At 51.0% G+C, this 17,351-nt stretch overlaps 1 protein-coding gene across 6 annotated transcripts in view; it reads right to left on the reverse strand.

The window, feature by feature from the left end:
- Positions 1-17,351, reverse strand: part of TSPAN11 (tetraspanin 11) — a 96,904-nt gene that overhangs the window by 22,336 nt on the left and 57,217 nt on the right. For 5 of the 6 annotated variants that reach the window (XM_049882202.1, XM_049882201.1, XM_049882204.1 and 2 more), the window contains one exon: positions 1,134-1,208. In XM_049882202.1, coding sequence (XP_049738159.1) covers positions 1,134-1,208 — 75 coding nt within the window. Of the gene's footprint in view, positions 1-1,133; positions 1,209-7,024; positions 7,156-17,351 lie in introns of those variants that run through there. The other variant, XM_049882207.1, reaches the window with a different exon arrangement.

A 17,351-nucleotide genomic window follows, 5' to 3' on the forward strand; every position in this document is an offset into this window, starting at 1 on the left:
TCCAAATGGTACAATGGAGCCCCAGTGGGAGACATCCCAGAAGACGTTCGTGAAGATGTTGCAAAAACTGGGGCCCTAAGCACTCCGGGCTGAGCTGAGAGGGAGGCTGCAGAGGAGATTAGGGGTGCTTTTCAGTGTCTGTTGATTCTTATTTTTATTATGAGGTGATACCTGGTGTCACAGGGGTTAAGAGTTCAGCTGCTAACCAAAAGGTTGGCAGTTTGAATCTACCAGCCACTCCTTGGAAACTCTATGGGGTAGTTCTACTCTGTTCTACAGGGTCACTATGAGTTGAAATCGACTTGATGGCAAGGTTTTTTTTTTAATTGCAAATATTTACAATCATTACTCTGTGGGCACTGTTTGGTGTGCATGGCACTGGCTTGAAACAACCGGCACAGTTGTACTGTATCTGCCTGCCAGATATTACCCTGGTCCTGACTGTGAATCTGAGTCAGAGGACACCAGGGCTGGAGGGGACCTGATGGGCATGTCCTCCTTGTTCAACGAAGGTGGGCAAGGACTGCTCCTGTCTTTTCAGTCTGCCAGTTAACTTGGCTCAAGCCTTTCTCCTTGGGTGTCTTCGAGAAATGGATTCATCCTCCACCTGTCCTTGGAAAGAAAGGGGTGACCCCGCCTCTCTCATGGTGAACTCCCACTCCCCTGCTCCCCCGCCAAAGACATCCTCATGGACAGCTGTAGCAGAGAGTTGCTGGAACCGGGTCAAGAGCTGTGATCCAGATGTGCAGAGGATTGTCCGGGGGCTGGGAAAGAGGCAGGAGGAGCCCTGGTGGCACAGTGGTTAAAGAGCTCAGCTGCCAACGAAAAGGTCAGCGGTTTGGACACACCAACCACTCCGCCAGAGAAAGACATGGCCGTCAGCTTCTGAAAAGATTACAGCCTTGGAAACCCTATGGGGCAGTTCTACTCTGCTCTATGGAGTCACTAGGAGTTGGAATTGACTTGATGGCAATGGGTTTGGTTTTTTTTTTTTTTTTTTTTGGGGAACGAGGACCACTCATGTGTCATGTGTCTCTGCCTTAGCTTCCCCCAACACAATGCACCCCTGCCCCAATTGTTGTTACTCCTGTGGGCACTGGTGAAGAATGGAGAACGAAGAAACTTCTACTCACCTTCTGGTAGTACATGTGAGCCAGGACTCCGGCCACCAGCTCGACGAGGAAGATGACAAGCAAAAGGCAGAAATACTAGGGGCAAGGAGAGGAGATGGTCACCACCAGGTATTAGGCCTGAGTAGGCAGATGAGGGTTTCAGGGAAGGCCTCCGGCAAATGTTCCACCACAGCAATGAGGTGGTGATGATATCTACAAGGGACCTCATCACCCACACCATCTCCCTCCTGGTGCCAGCAGCTCTGGGCACGCCAGCCTCTGCTGGCTGCAGGCTCTGAGCTCCTCACTAGCCCCTTCACTTTTGGGTCACTTGTTGATCCATTAACCCAGCCGCCCCTCCAATATTTATTTACTACCTACTACATGCCTGGGGACATTGACAGTCCAGTGGTAGAATTCCTCCCTTCCATGAGGAGACCCAGTTTGACTCTTGGCCAGTGACCCTCATGCACAACTACCACCCGTCTGTCGGTGGAGGCTATGACGCTGAACAGGTTTCTGTGGAGCTTTCAGACTAAGACCAACTGAGAAGAAAGGGCTGGGGATCTACTTCCAAAAATCAGCTGATGAAAACCCTATGGATCACAGCGGTTTGATTTGCAACCCAATAAGGGGATGGCACAGGACTGGGCAGCATTTTGTTCAGTTGTGCATGGGGTGGCCATGAGTCAGGGGCCGAGTCCACAGAAGCTAACAATAGCAACTATATGCCAGGTATAATGAGTAAGGCAGTTATTGCGTCAATGAGCTTATAGGCTAGTGTGTGTGTGGGGATGCGGATAAGCAAACCAACCCTTACAATGCTGGGTTGTAAATGCTACTATAGGGTAAGCCCCAGAAACATGGGAGGCCCTGATGGGGGAGGGCAGTCAGAGAAGGCTTCCTGGAGGAGATGACACCTAAGTGGCATTCCTAAGGATGAGTTGGTATTTGCAAGGTGAAGGAGGGAAGAGGATTCCAGGCAGAGAGGGCAGCATGTGCAAAGGCCAGAAGATTGCAGAAAACATGGAGGGTTTATGTTCAGGGAATGGAGAGGGCGGAGGTGGCTGGGGTGGAGGGTGCAGGCTGAGCAGCAGCAACCACGGCACAGGACAAAGCAAAGGCAGAGGTCCTGGGAATGTGATTCACGGGCCACCTTCCAGCCCTGACGCCCATTTCCCAACTTTCTTAGCCCTGCAAGGGGTTTCTGAATTCCCCTCACCACCGCGGGCCTCCTCCAGGCTCCAGGGCTGCTCTTCACACTTCACCGGCCTGCTGATGCTGCTGGCTGGTTTCCTGGCTGCTCACTGGACTGTAACCAGCAGGAGGCCGCGGGCTGCAGCCCCCGCTCCCCGCACCTGGCTTTACATAGTCAGCGAGGCTTCTCATACGCTCACTGACCCTGGTGTGTTCTTGCGGAAGGACACAGATAAAAACTCATGTCAGGCCCAAGTGGGCTGGGAAGACACCGGGAGCGAGATGAAGCAGGCTGAAAGGAGCCAGGGCGTTGGGCAGAGAAGAGGGGAAAGAAGGGCGGAGGGTGGCACTGTTGATGGAAACTGGCCCTGCTCTGGGCAAGCTCAGCTTCTACCCATGGTTTTGTTGCCCCCTGGATACTGCCCATCCACCCGGTAATACCAGGGCAGCAGCCCAGGGTCACTCAGATCCCTGGCTTCTTTGGAAGGCCCAGCCTAGGAGTGGGGTCTGAAGCTCTAGGGCTCACCATGGAGGGAAAGACGGTGGGCAGGAGGGTGTGCGAGCAGGACGGAGACAGTCCACAGGGGCTGCCTAGGAATGACAGTGGTGGGGACCGCAGGGAGGGCAGGGGACCGTCCAGCCATGTCAGAGGCAATGCTAACCTGTGGCCTGTAGCCTGGCCTGACCGTCCTCCTAGCACTCGGCAGGGGGCCTAGCAGGGGCAGGGTTTAAGAAACAGGGTGGGGGTTGGGGGGAGAGTAAATCTCTTCCCATAGAAAGAACTCAGACCCCAGGGCAAAACTACTTTTTTTTTTTTTTTCCCACTCTGCTTGAAGTGAAAGTTTACCGCTCAAGTTAGCTTCTCATACAAAAATTTACGCATACATTGTAATGTGACCCTAGTTGCTCTCCCTATGTCTGCACACTCCTCCTTTCCACCCCAGATTTCCCCTGTCCACTCAACCAGCTTCTGTTCTTTCTGCCTTCTCATCTGGCCTCTGGACAGGAGCTGCCCATTTAGTCTCGTGTATCTGCTTGAACTAAGAAGCACACTTTTCACAAGTATCGTTTTATGTCTTAAAGTCCAGTCTAATCTTTGTCTGAAGAGTTGGCTCCGGGAATGATTTAATTTTGGGTTAACAGTCCGGGGGCCATGTCTTCTGGAGTTCCTCCAGTCTCAGTCAGACCTTTAAGTCTGGTCTTTTTACCAGAACTTGAGTTCTGCACCCCACTTTTCTCCTGCTCCATCAGGGACTCTCTGTTATGTTCCTTGTCAGGGTGGTCATGGTGGTAGCCATGCACCATCTAGTTCTTCTGGTCTCAGGCGGATGGAGCTGGTTTATGTGGCCCTTTTTGTTTCTTGGGCTCATATTTTCCTTGTGTCTTTGGTGTTCTTCATTCTCCTTTGCTCCAGATGGGTTGGGACCAATTGATGCATCTTAGAGGGCCGCTTCCTAGCTTTTAAGACCCCAGATGTCACTCACCAATATCGGATGCAGAACATTTTCTTTTATGCCAGTTGACCTAGATGTCCCCTGCAACCATGATCCCCAGACCCCCGCCCCTGCTACTCTGTCCCTCAAAGCATTTGGTTGTATTCAGGAAACTTTTTAGCTTTTGGTTTAGGCAAGGCTACCTTTCAAGTTAAGTCAATCAATTTTATTAAGACTTATTTTATCTAGCAGGAGACTCTGGGTGGTACAAACAGTTCAGGTGCTCGGCTGCTAACCAAAAGGTTGAAGGTTCAAGTCCACTCAGAGGTGCCTCGGAAGAAAGGCCTGGTAATCCACTGCTGAAAAATCAGCCATTGAAACCTACGGAGCACATTTCTACTCTGACAGACTGGCATACACAGCGTCACCACGAGTTGCAGTCAACTCCACAGCAACAGGATTGGCTTTGGTTTTTATTGTGCGCGGCTTTGAAACGGGGCACCAGCAAGGACACACAGGAGTACACCAGTCTTTCTGAGTAATGCTGTCAGGCCTGCCCTGCTAGTTTGTGGCAAGAGCGTAACTGGAGGCCCCTGGCCCCTGCCTGCCCTCATCCCTTCCTGCTCCAGGCCGTACCCTGCAGCCCACATGTCCAGGCTCTGTCCACCCCTCCCCCCGGATCAGATGTCCCTTGGCTACCCCTTGAATGGGGATGCGGAGAAGGCTGGGAGTGCTGAAGTGTGGGTGCAGGCCAAGCGTGCACACCTCTCGGGGCTGTCTGACAGGGGTTTCCAAGCTTCTGGGTACCCTGGGTGAGTTCTAGATGGGTGGCGGCGTGGTCTGCAGGCTCCATGAAGGCGCATTCACTTGGCCCCAAGGACTCCTCACTTCATGGGAAAAGTTGAGTGCAGGAGGGCAGAGTGGGCCCAGGCAGGGCCTAAGGGTGGTAATGAATGGTGTCCAGGCTGAGCCAGGGCAGGAGGCTGACCAGGTCTGCGGATGGCTGCTCCCTTGTGGAGCCTCTAAGCAGTAATGTAAGCACATGAACACCTTAAGGTGACTGGTGGAGGATCAGCCAACCTGGGTTGGGACCCAGGCTCTATACTTTCTGACTCTGGTTGAGTGGCCATGAGCATCTTGGTTTGAATTATAAAAATGTGCTCGACTCAGGGGGCGCAGCCCCTAGCAGGATGTTTACCTCAGCTAGAGTTGGGTGGGCTGGATGTCAGCCTTCACGTGTCCCCTTGTACAGGACACCGAGGCCTCCCCAGCTCTCCACAGTGGTCCAGACTATGGGCCCTGAGCCTCAGTTTCTCTGCCAGTGAAAGGGGATAATAATATCGCTTGCCATCTATGTGAGTGGCTGAGAGGACCCACCGAGAGGGGAAACTGGGTGCAATGACACCTTCTCTGCTAAGTGCTTCATTGTGATCTTGTGGGCCGGGGTAAATGGCACGAGACAAGCAGTACCTGGAAGCCAGTGGCAGGTTCAGGGGGCCCAGGCCTGGGCACTGCCCTCCTGGGAGCTGCCCTGCCCATCACACAGGGCGTGGCTGCACTGACCCCACCTGGGAGGCTCTCCCTTGCTAATGCACCTCAGGGCCCTGGAGACAAGTGCTGGGCCTAGTAGCTCCTCTGACATGGTGCCCTTACTACTGGCTCCAAATGGCCCCCTCACCCTTGCCCCACTGTGGTACTCGAAGGCTGGCCTCATCCTGCCACTGAAAAAACCAAACCAGTTGCTATTGAGTTGCTTCTGACTCATGGTGACCCCATGTGTGTCGGAGTAGAAATGTGCTCCACAGGGTTTTCATAGCTGATTTTTCAGAAGTAGATTGCCAGGCCTTTCTTCTAAGGTGCCTACAGGTAGACTTGAATCTCCAGCTTTTCAGTTAGCAGCTGAGCATGTTAACTGTTTGCACCATCCAGAGACTCCATCCTGCCACACAGGACCCTAAATGCAGTGACTGCTGGTGGCTCCCAAACTTCCTGGGTACACCTTGAGTGCCTTCTGTGGCAGGAAGAGCCACGGACTACCCACTCACCCCAAGAAGGCTGTGGCACTGGTACCAAGGAAGGAAATCTCTTAGCATCTTGCCACCCTCCTGCAGGGGATAGCAGCTTCTCTCTCCATCCCTGCTGCCAGCTTCGAGTCTTGCTGGATGATAGCCCTGCAGATGTGGCAGTGTACCGCTGCTCCCCAGGGGATGTCATTGCCACAGTTGCTACTGACGATGGATAGGGAAGAGGAATGGAGGGATGTTATGAGGGAGCAAACCTGAGCCACACCCCTTGATTTAAATGGCATGCTAAATTAGCACATGCCGGCCCCTCAAAGACTTGTTATGAGGCATCAAACAAGCTCTCAACCTGACTGCATTGTCAGGAGGAGTCAGGAAGAGCTTTCCCAAGAGGCAGTGTGTGTGGTGGAGATACCCTACCGTCATGTAGCTCCCACATGCAGACACCACTTGGGGGGAAGCAAGGACCAGGGCCGGGGGCTTCGAGTGGACCACACGTGGGTGTCAGGGAGCATACTGGCTTTGGGCTCCAGGCAGCAGCTCTGGTTGCAAGAAGGCTGCAGGTGTGTGACTCACCTGGGTGTGGGAGGCCCCTGGTGTGGCTGCCCCCAGGAGGCAGGGCCATGCTCATTTGGATGCTCTCACCCTAAGGACTGTCAGCCCAGACTCAAGTGGCCGGCTAGAGTGCCTGGGAGCTGTGGCCAGGCTGGTGGGATTTCTGCTTTGTGAGTTCACAGCCACGGACTCTAACAAATGCCTCCCCTTTGCCCCTCCATCCTTCTTGAACTCTCTCCTAGCCCATCTTAATCATCTCAGGACTCCTTTGATACCTGCTGTCTGTCTGTGCAAATCTGTATCATGTTCTCTGTATCCCTATATATATGGCTCCCTACATACAGGCCAAGCCGTCCAGCCTCCACGCCTTTGCTCTTACTGTTTCCCCACTCAGAATTCTGATGCCTGCCTGCCCTTCCCTACCCAGCTCGGTCATGGCCTCTACTAGCCATCCCTGAGCCGGCAGTGACTGCCCCACCCCCCTTGCCCAAATGCCGCAGGGTTCCATGCTTCTCCGGGCAGGAGAACTTTCTGTGTTGCCCCGTCTCTCAGATACACCTGTTTCTTTCACCCTGCTTGCCATGCCAACAGTTTCCCATGAAGCAGCATAACTTCAACTCCTGTTCCATACCGGCTACTATTGCTTCAGGGGTTACCACCCTGTCTCCCCAGAACAATTGTGAGGTTCTGGGAACACGGACCACACCTTGGGTTTCTTCTGGATCTTCCTCAGTGTCTGGCACAGCGCTGGGCTAGACAGATGCTCGGTAAACACCTCCTGGTTAAGATGTGGGACTGATGTTGTTACCAAGTATACCTGTGAGGCCAACAGGAACTATTCAGAGAATGCCAACCTCACTCCTGGGTATAATGCTTTTCTGATCCCCAGGTAGCACAGGAAGTCCCCACACAGTGCAAACAGTTAATGTGATAAAAAGGTTGGAGGTCTGAGTCTACCCAGAGGCACCTCAGAAGAAAGGCCTGGTGATCTACTTCCAAAAAATCAGCCATTGAAAACCCTGTGGACGACAGTTCCACTCTGACACACATGGGGTCGCCAGGAGTCGGAATCCCCTGGAGGGCAACCGGTTAGGTAGCATGGAATTGTTACCCTAGTTTAATTTATACCAGTGATTCTCAACTGGGAGTGCTTTTACCCCTAGAGGACATTTGGTGGTGTAGTGGTTAAGTGCTAGGCTGCTAATCAAAAGGTTGGCAGTTCGAATCCATGAGGCGCTCCTTGGAAACTCAATGGGGCAGTTCAACTCTGTCTTATAAGGTAGTTATCAGTCGGAACCAACTTAATGGTAGTGGGTTTATTTGGTTTGGAGACATTTTTGACTGTCACTACTAGGGGTAGGGGCACTCTAGTGGCTAGAAGCCCGGGATGCTGCTGAACATCCTACACTGCACAGGACAGCCCCATAAAAAGAATTCTTTTTTGGCTGACAATGTCAATAGTGTTGAGGTTGAGAAGCCCTGATTTACCCATTTACCTTCAGGCTCTAGGGCTAATGCTGAAACTCTTTTGCATATATGCCCCTATGCACTGTGGGAGGCACAAAAAGATCTGAGAAATGCTATCCAGCTTCTGAGAAGACTGAAACCAAACATGGACATATGCATGTGAGGAGTTTTACTCTGTACCCACCTGGCAGGGCACCTTTGAGGCAGGAAGGTGCTCACCCTCACTCAAGAAGCACCAGTGAAGCCTATACTACTTCAGCTCCCGTCACCCAGAACCAAGAGGCCCAACAGGGAGTTCTGGGAGTCCTGTCACATTCAGAGTGTCCTGGCTGGATCCCGGTGGGCTGTTTTCTGAAGCAGCTGTAGGAGCTAGGGAGGAGTACTGTTATCACATCAGACTTGTACACAGATTGCCTCTAGGACGTGTCCAGAAGGCTCCAATATCACCTTTTTGCTTCTTTAAGCTTAGTTTGGCATTGTTTTTTGAAATATTAAATGAAAGCCAATAGTAAGAAATTATCAGATACTCTGTGTTATTTGGGGAAGAGTTATATTTCAAGATTGTCGCTAGGTGCTGTATATTGCCCAGTCCTCTGCCATTCTCACAACAGTAGGTATGTTTGAGACCATTGTTACAGCCACTGTGTCAATCCATCTCCATTGAGGGTCTTCCTCTTTTTCACTGACCCTCTACTAAGCATGATGTCCTTCTTTTTATATTTCAACATAAAAGTCAGTATTTACCGGACCCCATGCAATACTGCTTCTCTAAGCTAACAATGCTGGCCTTGTTTTTCAAAACCTACTGGGGAGGACCTGTGGTTTCTCATAGTGAAGAGGCATCCCTTCCACCAAAATAATAATAATAACAATCAACGCTCCTGTAGGGTAATGTTATTCAGCTATATACATCCCCTCCTAATGGAGTCAGTTTTGCTCTTCCCTGAAGCATGCTGGGGATGAACTTGGATGGACTCGGGCTAAGGTACAAGGCCTAGAGTGGCGTGACTGGTGAGGAATGCCTTAGCAACAAGAAGAAAAACATCTGGGCCTGGACGTGAAGTCCCTGGGAACGCTGACTGCCCAAGGACTTGGGAGAAAAACAATGAGCCTTGGTCCCAGCTGGAATGGTATATAAGCTTGTGTCCCTTGCTAGGCAGTTGCAGAGCACTAAACTGGTCCAGCTGCCACCCTGGACCCACTGTCCCATAAGTAAGCTCCCGAATAAACCATATGTCATGATCACTGGTTTCAGAGTATTTCTTCCATCTCTTGGAGATGTGGCTGACCTTGGGTTCAGGTGCCGCTGGGTTGTTATGCAACAGCTCCCACGGCGCAGTCAAGCAAGTGTCTTATTCATCTGAGCAGCCCCCACTCAGTAGATGGGGGTGGTGGTGCTCCCCAACAGTAACAGCCAACATCTATAAGTCTCCCCGTGTGCCAACCCCTCTTATAGGCGCTTTGCATGACTTCTCCTGACAGCCCTCCGAGATGAATCCTGGCATTAGCATCATTTTACAGATGAGGACTTAGGCTTGGAGCAGATGAGTAGCTTGTCTTAGTTCATGCAGCAAATACACAGCAGAGTCAGGATTTGAACCCAGGCCTGTGGGCTGCAGAACCCATACACTTAACCAATGTGGTAGTGCCCCCCAGTGGCTGATGGGTGCATGGATGAGATCACTCAGCTTACTTAGGGTGGATTTAGCATGTTACAGTGGACATGGTTCAGTGGTATGGTGGTGTCAAGGGCTTTTACAAAGCCTGTCAGGAGAGCAGCTTCAGAGAGGTGGAAGTGGGTTAAGATATAGAGATAAAAAGGGGAATCCAGGAAAACCCTACCCCAGGCACATGAGTATCGCCTGGCCCTGTACTTGGTCCCTAGCCAGCTGCCCTCAGCTGCCGGCAGGGCAGGCCTGTCATGTCCCCTTTGCTCTTCAGTTTACCAGGCCTTCTGGGACTCACTCAGCCCAGCCTAATCTTACCCCAGAACCTAACATTGTCTATACAGATCCATTAAACACTCCTTCTGTGTGTGTGTGTGTGTTTGTGTGTGTGTGTGCACGTGTGCAGTTCTCTGTAAGAAGACAAGCCTCCAGCCTCCAGCCTCCAGGCCTTTGCTCTTCCTGTCCCCCTGCCTGGAATTCCCTGCCGACCATATCTGTGTTCTGCAACTGCTTACCCATCAGGACTCAGCCCCTACAAAGCCCTCCCTGAGCCAGAAGTTCCCCACCTGGGACCTTGTTGCAACATCCTTGCTTCTGAGCCTCTGTCTGACTCCTGGCTCTCACTGGGTGTCTCTTTCCTCAGAACTATGTATATACTTTGATACTCGTTTGCTGTTCTAGCTCCCACCCAGGACCAGATTACCCAATAAGCAAAGTATGCACGAGCCCAATTGTGCCTTTCCACCAATCTGCAGTGCATAGTTTCACCTGTCCCCCACCATGTCAATGATGTGGTGAAACTCGTGAAATTGCTTACCATAGATCAGCAAGTAAACACAATCAAGCCTGTGCGTACCTTGCTCAATGCAAACTAGTTCATACTGTGTTTACTGGTTAATCCGCCTCTGCTCCTGCCTGTATCTGGTTCTGCCTTCCCAGTCCCTGTGCACCATGGTGTGAACTAAACCAGTCCCACCTAAACTCCTTCTCAGCCTCCAGCCCCCCTCTGACTCTTGTGACCAGCCTGCCGCTACTGACTCAGGGCTCCCCAAGTCGTTCCAGAAGCAGCCACCCATGCCTACTCTGATAAGAACCAGAAAGGAGAATTCCAAAGAAGGCTCTGTGCCAGGACAGTGCTTACGTCCCAAAAGAACGATCCCATTTCAAAATACAAAAAGTAGAAATACGTCAAACTGCACCCCAAACGTAGAAGGAACCTGTTTGTTAAGCTCAGAGGGGACCCAAAATTAATCTTCCCCCATACTACGTATCAGACGTTTTGTCTTCAGATCTGGGACAAACGGAACAGTCTGAACGAGAAAAAAAGTTCGTTTTCTGACACTGTAGATCCCAAACAAAGCTGGATCAGCACAGAACTCTCTGAATCACACTGATACCGTCTTTAATGAGAGGCTTTGCAGGAAATCTGCAGAAGGATTTCTCATTGCAACATTAAGTTGATTAATCTGAAATTGAGTCTTCAGATAGATCTCTACCGAGTAAGGGATATAGTTTCTGGGGCAGATTGGCTGGTGTATGAGAGACAGGGCAGCTCAGGGCTAGCTGGTGCCATCCTTAAGGTAAGTTTTAAGAACTTTATAAAACTGGACTTTTAAAAAATTTCCCATTGGACTCATTCTGCCAAAATAGGGAGCTTCATCAAAGGTTTCCTCCTCCGTCTCCTCTACCACTCTGCATGATTAGAGATTGAAACGAAGTCCCCTGCCAAACCACAGTCTGAAAGTCGAGGCTTAGTGTCCAGGCAGGTTGGGATGGGCGTCCAGGCACAAGCCTACTCTTAGAGCAGAGGAAACAGTAAAAGAGAAGAATCAAAATGCTGTCAAGCTAAGTAGCAGGGAGAAGAGCTCAACCCCAGGCTCCCAGCTTGCCTGTGTGTGAGAGGATTACAGTGGAAGGCCAAACGAGGGTCAGAGAACTGAGAACATCGCATGCCAAGCAGCAGAAGATGGAGCCAGCTGTTTAAGCGGCAATGACCTCAGGGCGCATTATTTTCTGGCAATTAACCACCGGCTGGAGGCAGTGAGAACATGGAGGTGCAGCTGCCTGGCCTGTTCATGCACAGATGAGAGGATGTGGATTTGGAGCCTCAAACCATTCCTGTAACAAGATGTCACTGTTGGAAGGACGAAGGTGACCCTACCCTTCCTGGCCGCAGCCCGGGCCATCCAGCCATGGTCATGTGGATGCTGGGATTCCAGGATGGTGAAATCAGCCATTCCACCTGGGGGCTGCTCTAGGGAGAGGAAGCTCTATAGACTCTGGCTGATGTCTACGCATCTGGCTAATATCCAGCTCTGGCCCACAGGGCTGGGAGCAGAGCAGAGGTCAGGGCTGGGGTGGAGGAAGTGGTGGAGTGAGGGGAAGCTTGAAGAGGGCAGGAGAGGGAGCAAACCAGGCCATGGGGAGGCAGGAGGTATTCAAGAGACACATCAAGAGAACGTGGCTGAGGCCATTCAAAGTCCAAGCCAAATGTTGGGGGTCCAAGAAGATCACATGGGGGAGGTCACAGAAGGAGAACACAGTTCTAGACCTGCAAGCCAAAGGTGGGTGTCCACTAGATTCCAGCTGAGACTGTGCTGAGAGTTCAGTCTGAATGGGCTGAGTGCGAGCAGGATCCGGAGCGGATGGTAGGGCCTAGCCAGCTGGTGGAGGGATGAGGACCAGACACCCCATGGGGGACAGGCCCAGGGGAACTCAGGGGACGAGCTGCTGGATCCAGCGAGGCATGGGAAGTGACTAATTGCTGCCTCTTACTAGCCCCCTAGGAGTCCCTGGGTTGTGCAAACGGTTAACGTGATTGGATGCTAACTGAATGGTTGGAGATTCAAGTCTACCCAGAGGCACTGTGGACGAAAGTACTGGTGATCTGCTTCCTAAAAATTAGCCACCGAAAACCCTGTGGAGCCCAATGCTACTCTGACACACATGGGGTCACCATGAGTCAAAATACACTTGACAGCATGTGGTACGAGAACCAGCCCCCTGGAAGGACCTAGGCTTTCCTGTGGGCAGCCTTCTCACAGACTGCGGGGCGACCAGCAGGCATCGGTGTGCACGCCTGAAACAGAAGGGACTGTGCATGGAGGCGGGGGTGGGACAAAGGGCTGTGGCAGGGACCCCAAGATGGGACTGCTGATGGGGTCTCCAGTGGTGGTGATTCTAGGACAGGATTGGCTACAGGAGAAAAGGGGAGGCTGAGGGGGGGAAATTCCTATGAAGAACAAGAATAATGAGACACCAGGCTCCAGGGGACACAGGAGGCCTGGAGGTTAGGAAATGTCCTGAGGCTCAGAGAGATCGGAGCCCCTGACCAAAATCGAACACGAATTTCAGACGACCTGCATGGCTGTTTAGCTTTTAATGCAGGTGTCTTATATTCCTCGCTAGACTCCTAGCTAAGAACTGGGCCTTAGTCCCTTTGTGTCTCCTCCCCCGTCTCACCTGCCTTGTGCCCCGCAGAGCAGGTGTGCTGCACGTAAGTGCTCCTTGATGTCAACGGATTAGACAGCTCCGTCAAGTTCACAGGAATTGTTAGCTGCAGAACATCGGAGGGGGGTGGTGGTGGTAGAAATTAACTGGCTGTAAAAACCACCCATATAGAACATCTGCTGTTGGAGGTGGGCAGTAACGAAGTGTATCCTCTGCAGCTGGAGAGAGGTGGCTCTTGAAACCCAGAATGGTGCTGGTCAGAGAAAAGGAGCCCTGGTGGCGCAATGGTTAAGTGCTTGGCTGCTAACCAAGAGGTCAGCTGTTCAAACCCACCAGCAGCTCCATGTGAGAAAAGACCTTGTGATCTGCTTCTGTTAAGATTAAAGCCTTAGAAACCCTATGGGGCAGTTCTACCCTGTCCTATAGGGTCACTATGAATTGGAATGGACTGGATGGCATGCAACAACACAGAAGACACCCTGGCTTGGGGGTCTGGGGACAAGCCTGCCTCTGTGACAAGATGCTGTGTGACCCTGGGTGAATCGCCCACCCTCTCTGGGTCTTTTGCAGAAAATGCAGGGTTTAGACAGGAGGATGCCTTGGCATTCTAGCTCTATCAGTCAGTGAAAGGTTTAGGACCAAACTTCTCTCCCAGGCCCCTGCTTCCTCCTCCAGGGACATATAGAGGAACACTCCTGGCTCCTCCCCTTTTCTTACTCCCTCTCCCCTCCCCCTTCCTCTGTTCTGTGAGCTGGCCTTTCTCTAGGTGGGGCCAACCTGTCCTCAGGATGCCACATTTTCTGCTGTCCACCACAAAGTTAGCTGGGTGAGGCAGGCTCTCTCACTTGCAGCTGTCTTTGCAGGTGTGTAGCTGACCTCACTCAGGGGCAACGGCATGCTAAGGCTTTCTGGCTACAGACTGTACAGCCACACTTTTCAGTCAGCCTCATTAGTAATAAACGTGACAATTCCAGCCCCATCCCTCTGACTTCTGGTCTTTTTTTTCTTTAATACACTTTATTTTTTTAAAGCAGTTTTCGGTTCACAGAAAAATTGTGCAGAACGTACAGAGTTCCCTTATGCCCCTCTCTTCCCTACACAGCTTTCCCTATTATTAACATCTCGATCCCTATGGTACATTTGCCACAATTAATGAACCAATACTGACACATTATGGAGCCCTGATGGTGCAAAGGAGCCCTGGTGGTGCAGTGGTTACAGCACTCAGCACTCAGGTCACCAGTTTGAACCCACTGGCTGCTCTGTGGGAGAAATACGTGGCAGTCTGCTTCAGTAAACATTTATAGCCTTGGAAACCCTATGGGGCAGTTCTACTTTGTCCTATAGAGTCACTATGAGTTGGAATAGACTTGACGGCACTGGGTTTGGTTTTTGGTGGCACAATGGCTAAGTGCTCAGCTGCTAACTGAAAGATTGGTGGTTGGAACTCACTCAGCAGCTCCCACAGGACAAAGACCAGGGGGTCTGCTCCCGTAAAGATTATAGCCAAGAAAATCCTATGAGGCAGTTCTTCTCTGTCAGATGGGGTTGCTATGAGTTGGAATCTACTCGAATGGTACCTGACAACAACCAAAAAAAAAAAATCTGACTCATACAACCCTATAGGACAGAGTAGAACTGCTCCATAGGAGTTTCAAGGAGTGGCTGGTAGATCCGAACTGCCGACCTCTTGGTTAACAGCCAAGCTCTTAACCACTGGGCAACCAGGGCTCCACCCTAACAACAACATTGACACATTATACTAACCAAAGTCCACAGTTCACATTAGGGTTCACAACCTGTGTTGCATGGTTCCATGGGTTTTGACAAACATATAATGTCATGTGTCCACCATTGCAGTATCATACAGAATAGTTTCACTGTCCAAAACGTGCTCTCTGCTCTACCTCTTCATCCCTCCTTCCTCCCCCTGAACTAGGTCTTATTTTTCAATTGACTCTAAGCTCCCCTAAAATCTCAATTTGATGTATGGTGAGACCGAGTGGGATGCCAAGTGTCAATACAGAGATGCAGACTTCCTAAAAGCTGGTGTCAGACCTGGCATGAAAGGCTGTGTCCAGCTGCCACTCCTTTTCCAGTCCCAGGGGTATGGAGGGGTGCCTGCAGGTTGGAGTCCCTGGGTGGTACAAATGGCTAAGCATTTGGTTACAAAACAAAAGGTTGGCGATTCCAATTCACCCACTGGTGCCTTGAAAGAAAGGCCCAGCAACCTACTTCTGAAAGATCACAGCCATTGAAAACTCGATGGAGCAGAGTTCTACTCTGACATGCATGGGGTTGTCACGAGTAAGAAATAACTCGATGGCAACTGGTTTAGGAGTTCTTGGGTAGTGCAAATGGTTAACACACTTGGCTGCTAACTCAAAGGTTGGAGATTCGAGTCCACGTAGAGATGCCTCAGAAGAAAGGCCTGGCAATCTACTTCCAAAAAATCAGGCATTGATCTAACTCAGAAAGAAAGACCAGACTTGCTGACCTGACAGAGTCTGGAGAAACCCTGAGGGTATGGCTCCTGGACACCCTTCTAGCTCAGTAATGAAGTCACCCCTGAGGTTTACCGTTCAGCCAAAGATTGGACAGGCCCATAAAACAAAATAAGACTAAAGGGGCACAACAGCCATAGGGAAAGGACTAGAAGGCAGGAGGGGACAGGAAAGCTGGTAATAGGGAACCCAAGGTCGAGAAGGAAGAGTGTTGACGTGTTGTGGGTTGTTATAAAACAATATGTATACTAACTGTTTAAAGACAAGCTAGTTTTTCTGTAAACCTTCATCTAAAGTACAATAAAAAAAGAGAAAACAAATCAGCCATTGAAAACCCTACAGAGTACATTTCTACTCTAACACACATATGGTTGCCATGAGTCAGTATCGACTCAACAACAACTGGCTTTGGCTTTGCTCTGTTCCGGAGCTTGGAGGTGTGCTGCTGCTGCCACCGCAAAGATGGGAATGGCATGAAGAGCAGACACTTGAGAAGGAAAGTGGGTCCCTCCCCTTGCTTCCATCCCATGGCTCTTGGCAGGGAACACAGCCCACTCATGCTCGCCGGCGAAGAACTCCCCGTGCCAAGACAAAGTGGGGAGAGGTGGTGATTCTTTAAATGAAGAACTTGGCCCCACGAACTACGTAACTGCAATCAGTTCATTACAGTGAACAATAACACCGACATCTCGCACCAGCCAGGGGAGCTTCCTGACATGGGCCTCGTGATGAGATTATTTCACCTCAGATCAGTTTTCCTCAACTGCTAGCCCACTTCTGACCCTCCTTTGTGGGTATGCATTTGTGGAATAAGCATGGTTCATTTTAATACCAACTGGACTGAAATGTCACTGGGAAGAAGAAAACATCTGCATGTATGCCTGGGGCTTCTAAAGAATTTGTTGAAGGATTATCTGCTGTTTAGATCATCTGTTCTGGGGCTCTGCTCACTCAAGTGCTCAGTTATCAGGGCAGCAAATGGGCCTAGGTAGGTTAGGGGGACTGAATCCCATCGCTTTCCAGCAATATGGTTAAATCTAGAGTTTTCGCCAAGGAAGAGAAGCAAGCAACTGAACAATGGAAAGGCTATGTATAACCCCCAACTAAACTCTCAGGGATGCAAACAGATGCTGTGCACACACGTGCACACACACACACACACACACACACACATACACACTGACCCACCCCCCTTTTCCAGCCCTGCCCTGAGACTTGCTCAGGGCCCAGCTGGAAGGGTAGGGAGACAAAGTGATCTTCTATGGGGATAATCCACCCACATATCACTGCGTTGAACTGCTCTCTGACTAGACCAACAAACTTGATTTGGCATGCAAGCCAAGCTGGTTTCAGCAACACTGCTAGCACCCTGAAGCTTCATCTCCTGTTTTGAGTGGGTCAGGTGGTGGGCAGCTGGGTAACTGACCTCCAATTTTCACCTCAGTGCTTCATTTTCCATCTGGAAATCAAACCACAGGTCCTGCGTCATGAAAAAGTCAAGTACCCCTTCTCTACACTGAGAAACCCAGGACATGGGGGAATAAACCAGCCTGGAATAACAGCAAAGGCCCTGGACTGAGGCCCAGGCTGTGTGGCTAAGGAGAGGGGTGGAAGGTTCATCTCTGAGGCACACGGTTGCCCTTTTGTATAGTCCCAGGGCCAAGTGAGGCCAGCGTGGAGGAGGCTGAGAGCAAGAGGTACTGGGATCTTGAGAGGAAGTGGGGGCTACAGGCAGCTGTATGGTTGTCCTGGCCCAGGAACAGAGTCAGTTCCAGCCCAAGACTTCTCCTGAATGACCTCAACAAGGCCCAGCTGGGGAAGGCAGAGGCGGATTGGCTTTATGGGTCTCTGTGTAGCCATGCTGGGTTCTCAAGGTTGGCTCTTGGGATATCTGTATCCTACTTACCAAAGAGCCTGGCAAGAGGTCCCCTTGTCTGAAGCAGAT

Source organism: Elephas maximus, chromosome 4 (genome assembly GCF_024166365.1).
Source record: "Elephas maximus indicus isolate mEleMax1 chromosome 4, mEleMax1 primary haplotype, whole genome shotgun sequence".
Taxonomy (NCBI): domain Eukaryota; kingdom Metazoa; phylum Chordata; class Mammalia; order Proboscidea; family Elephantidae; genus Elephas; species Elephas maximus.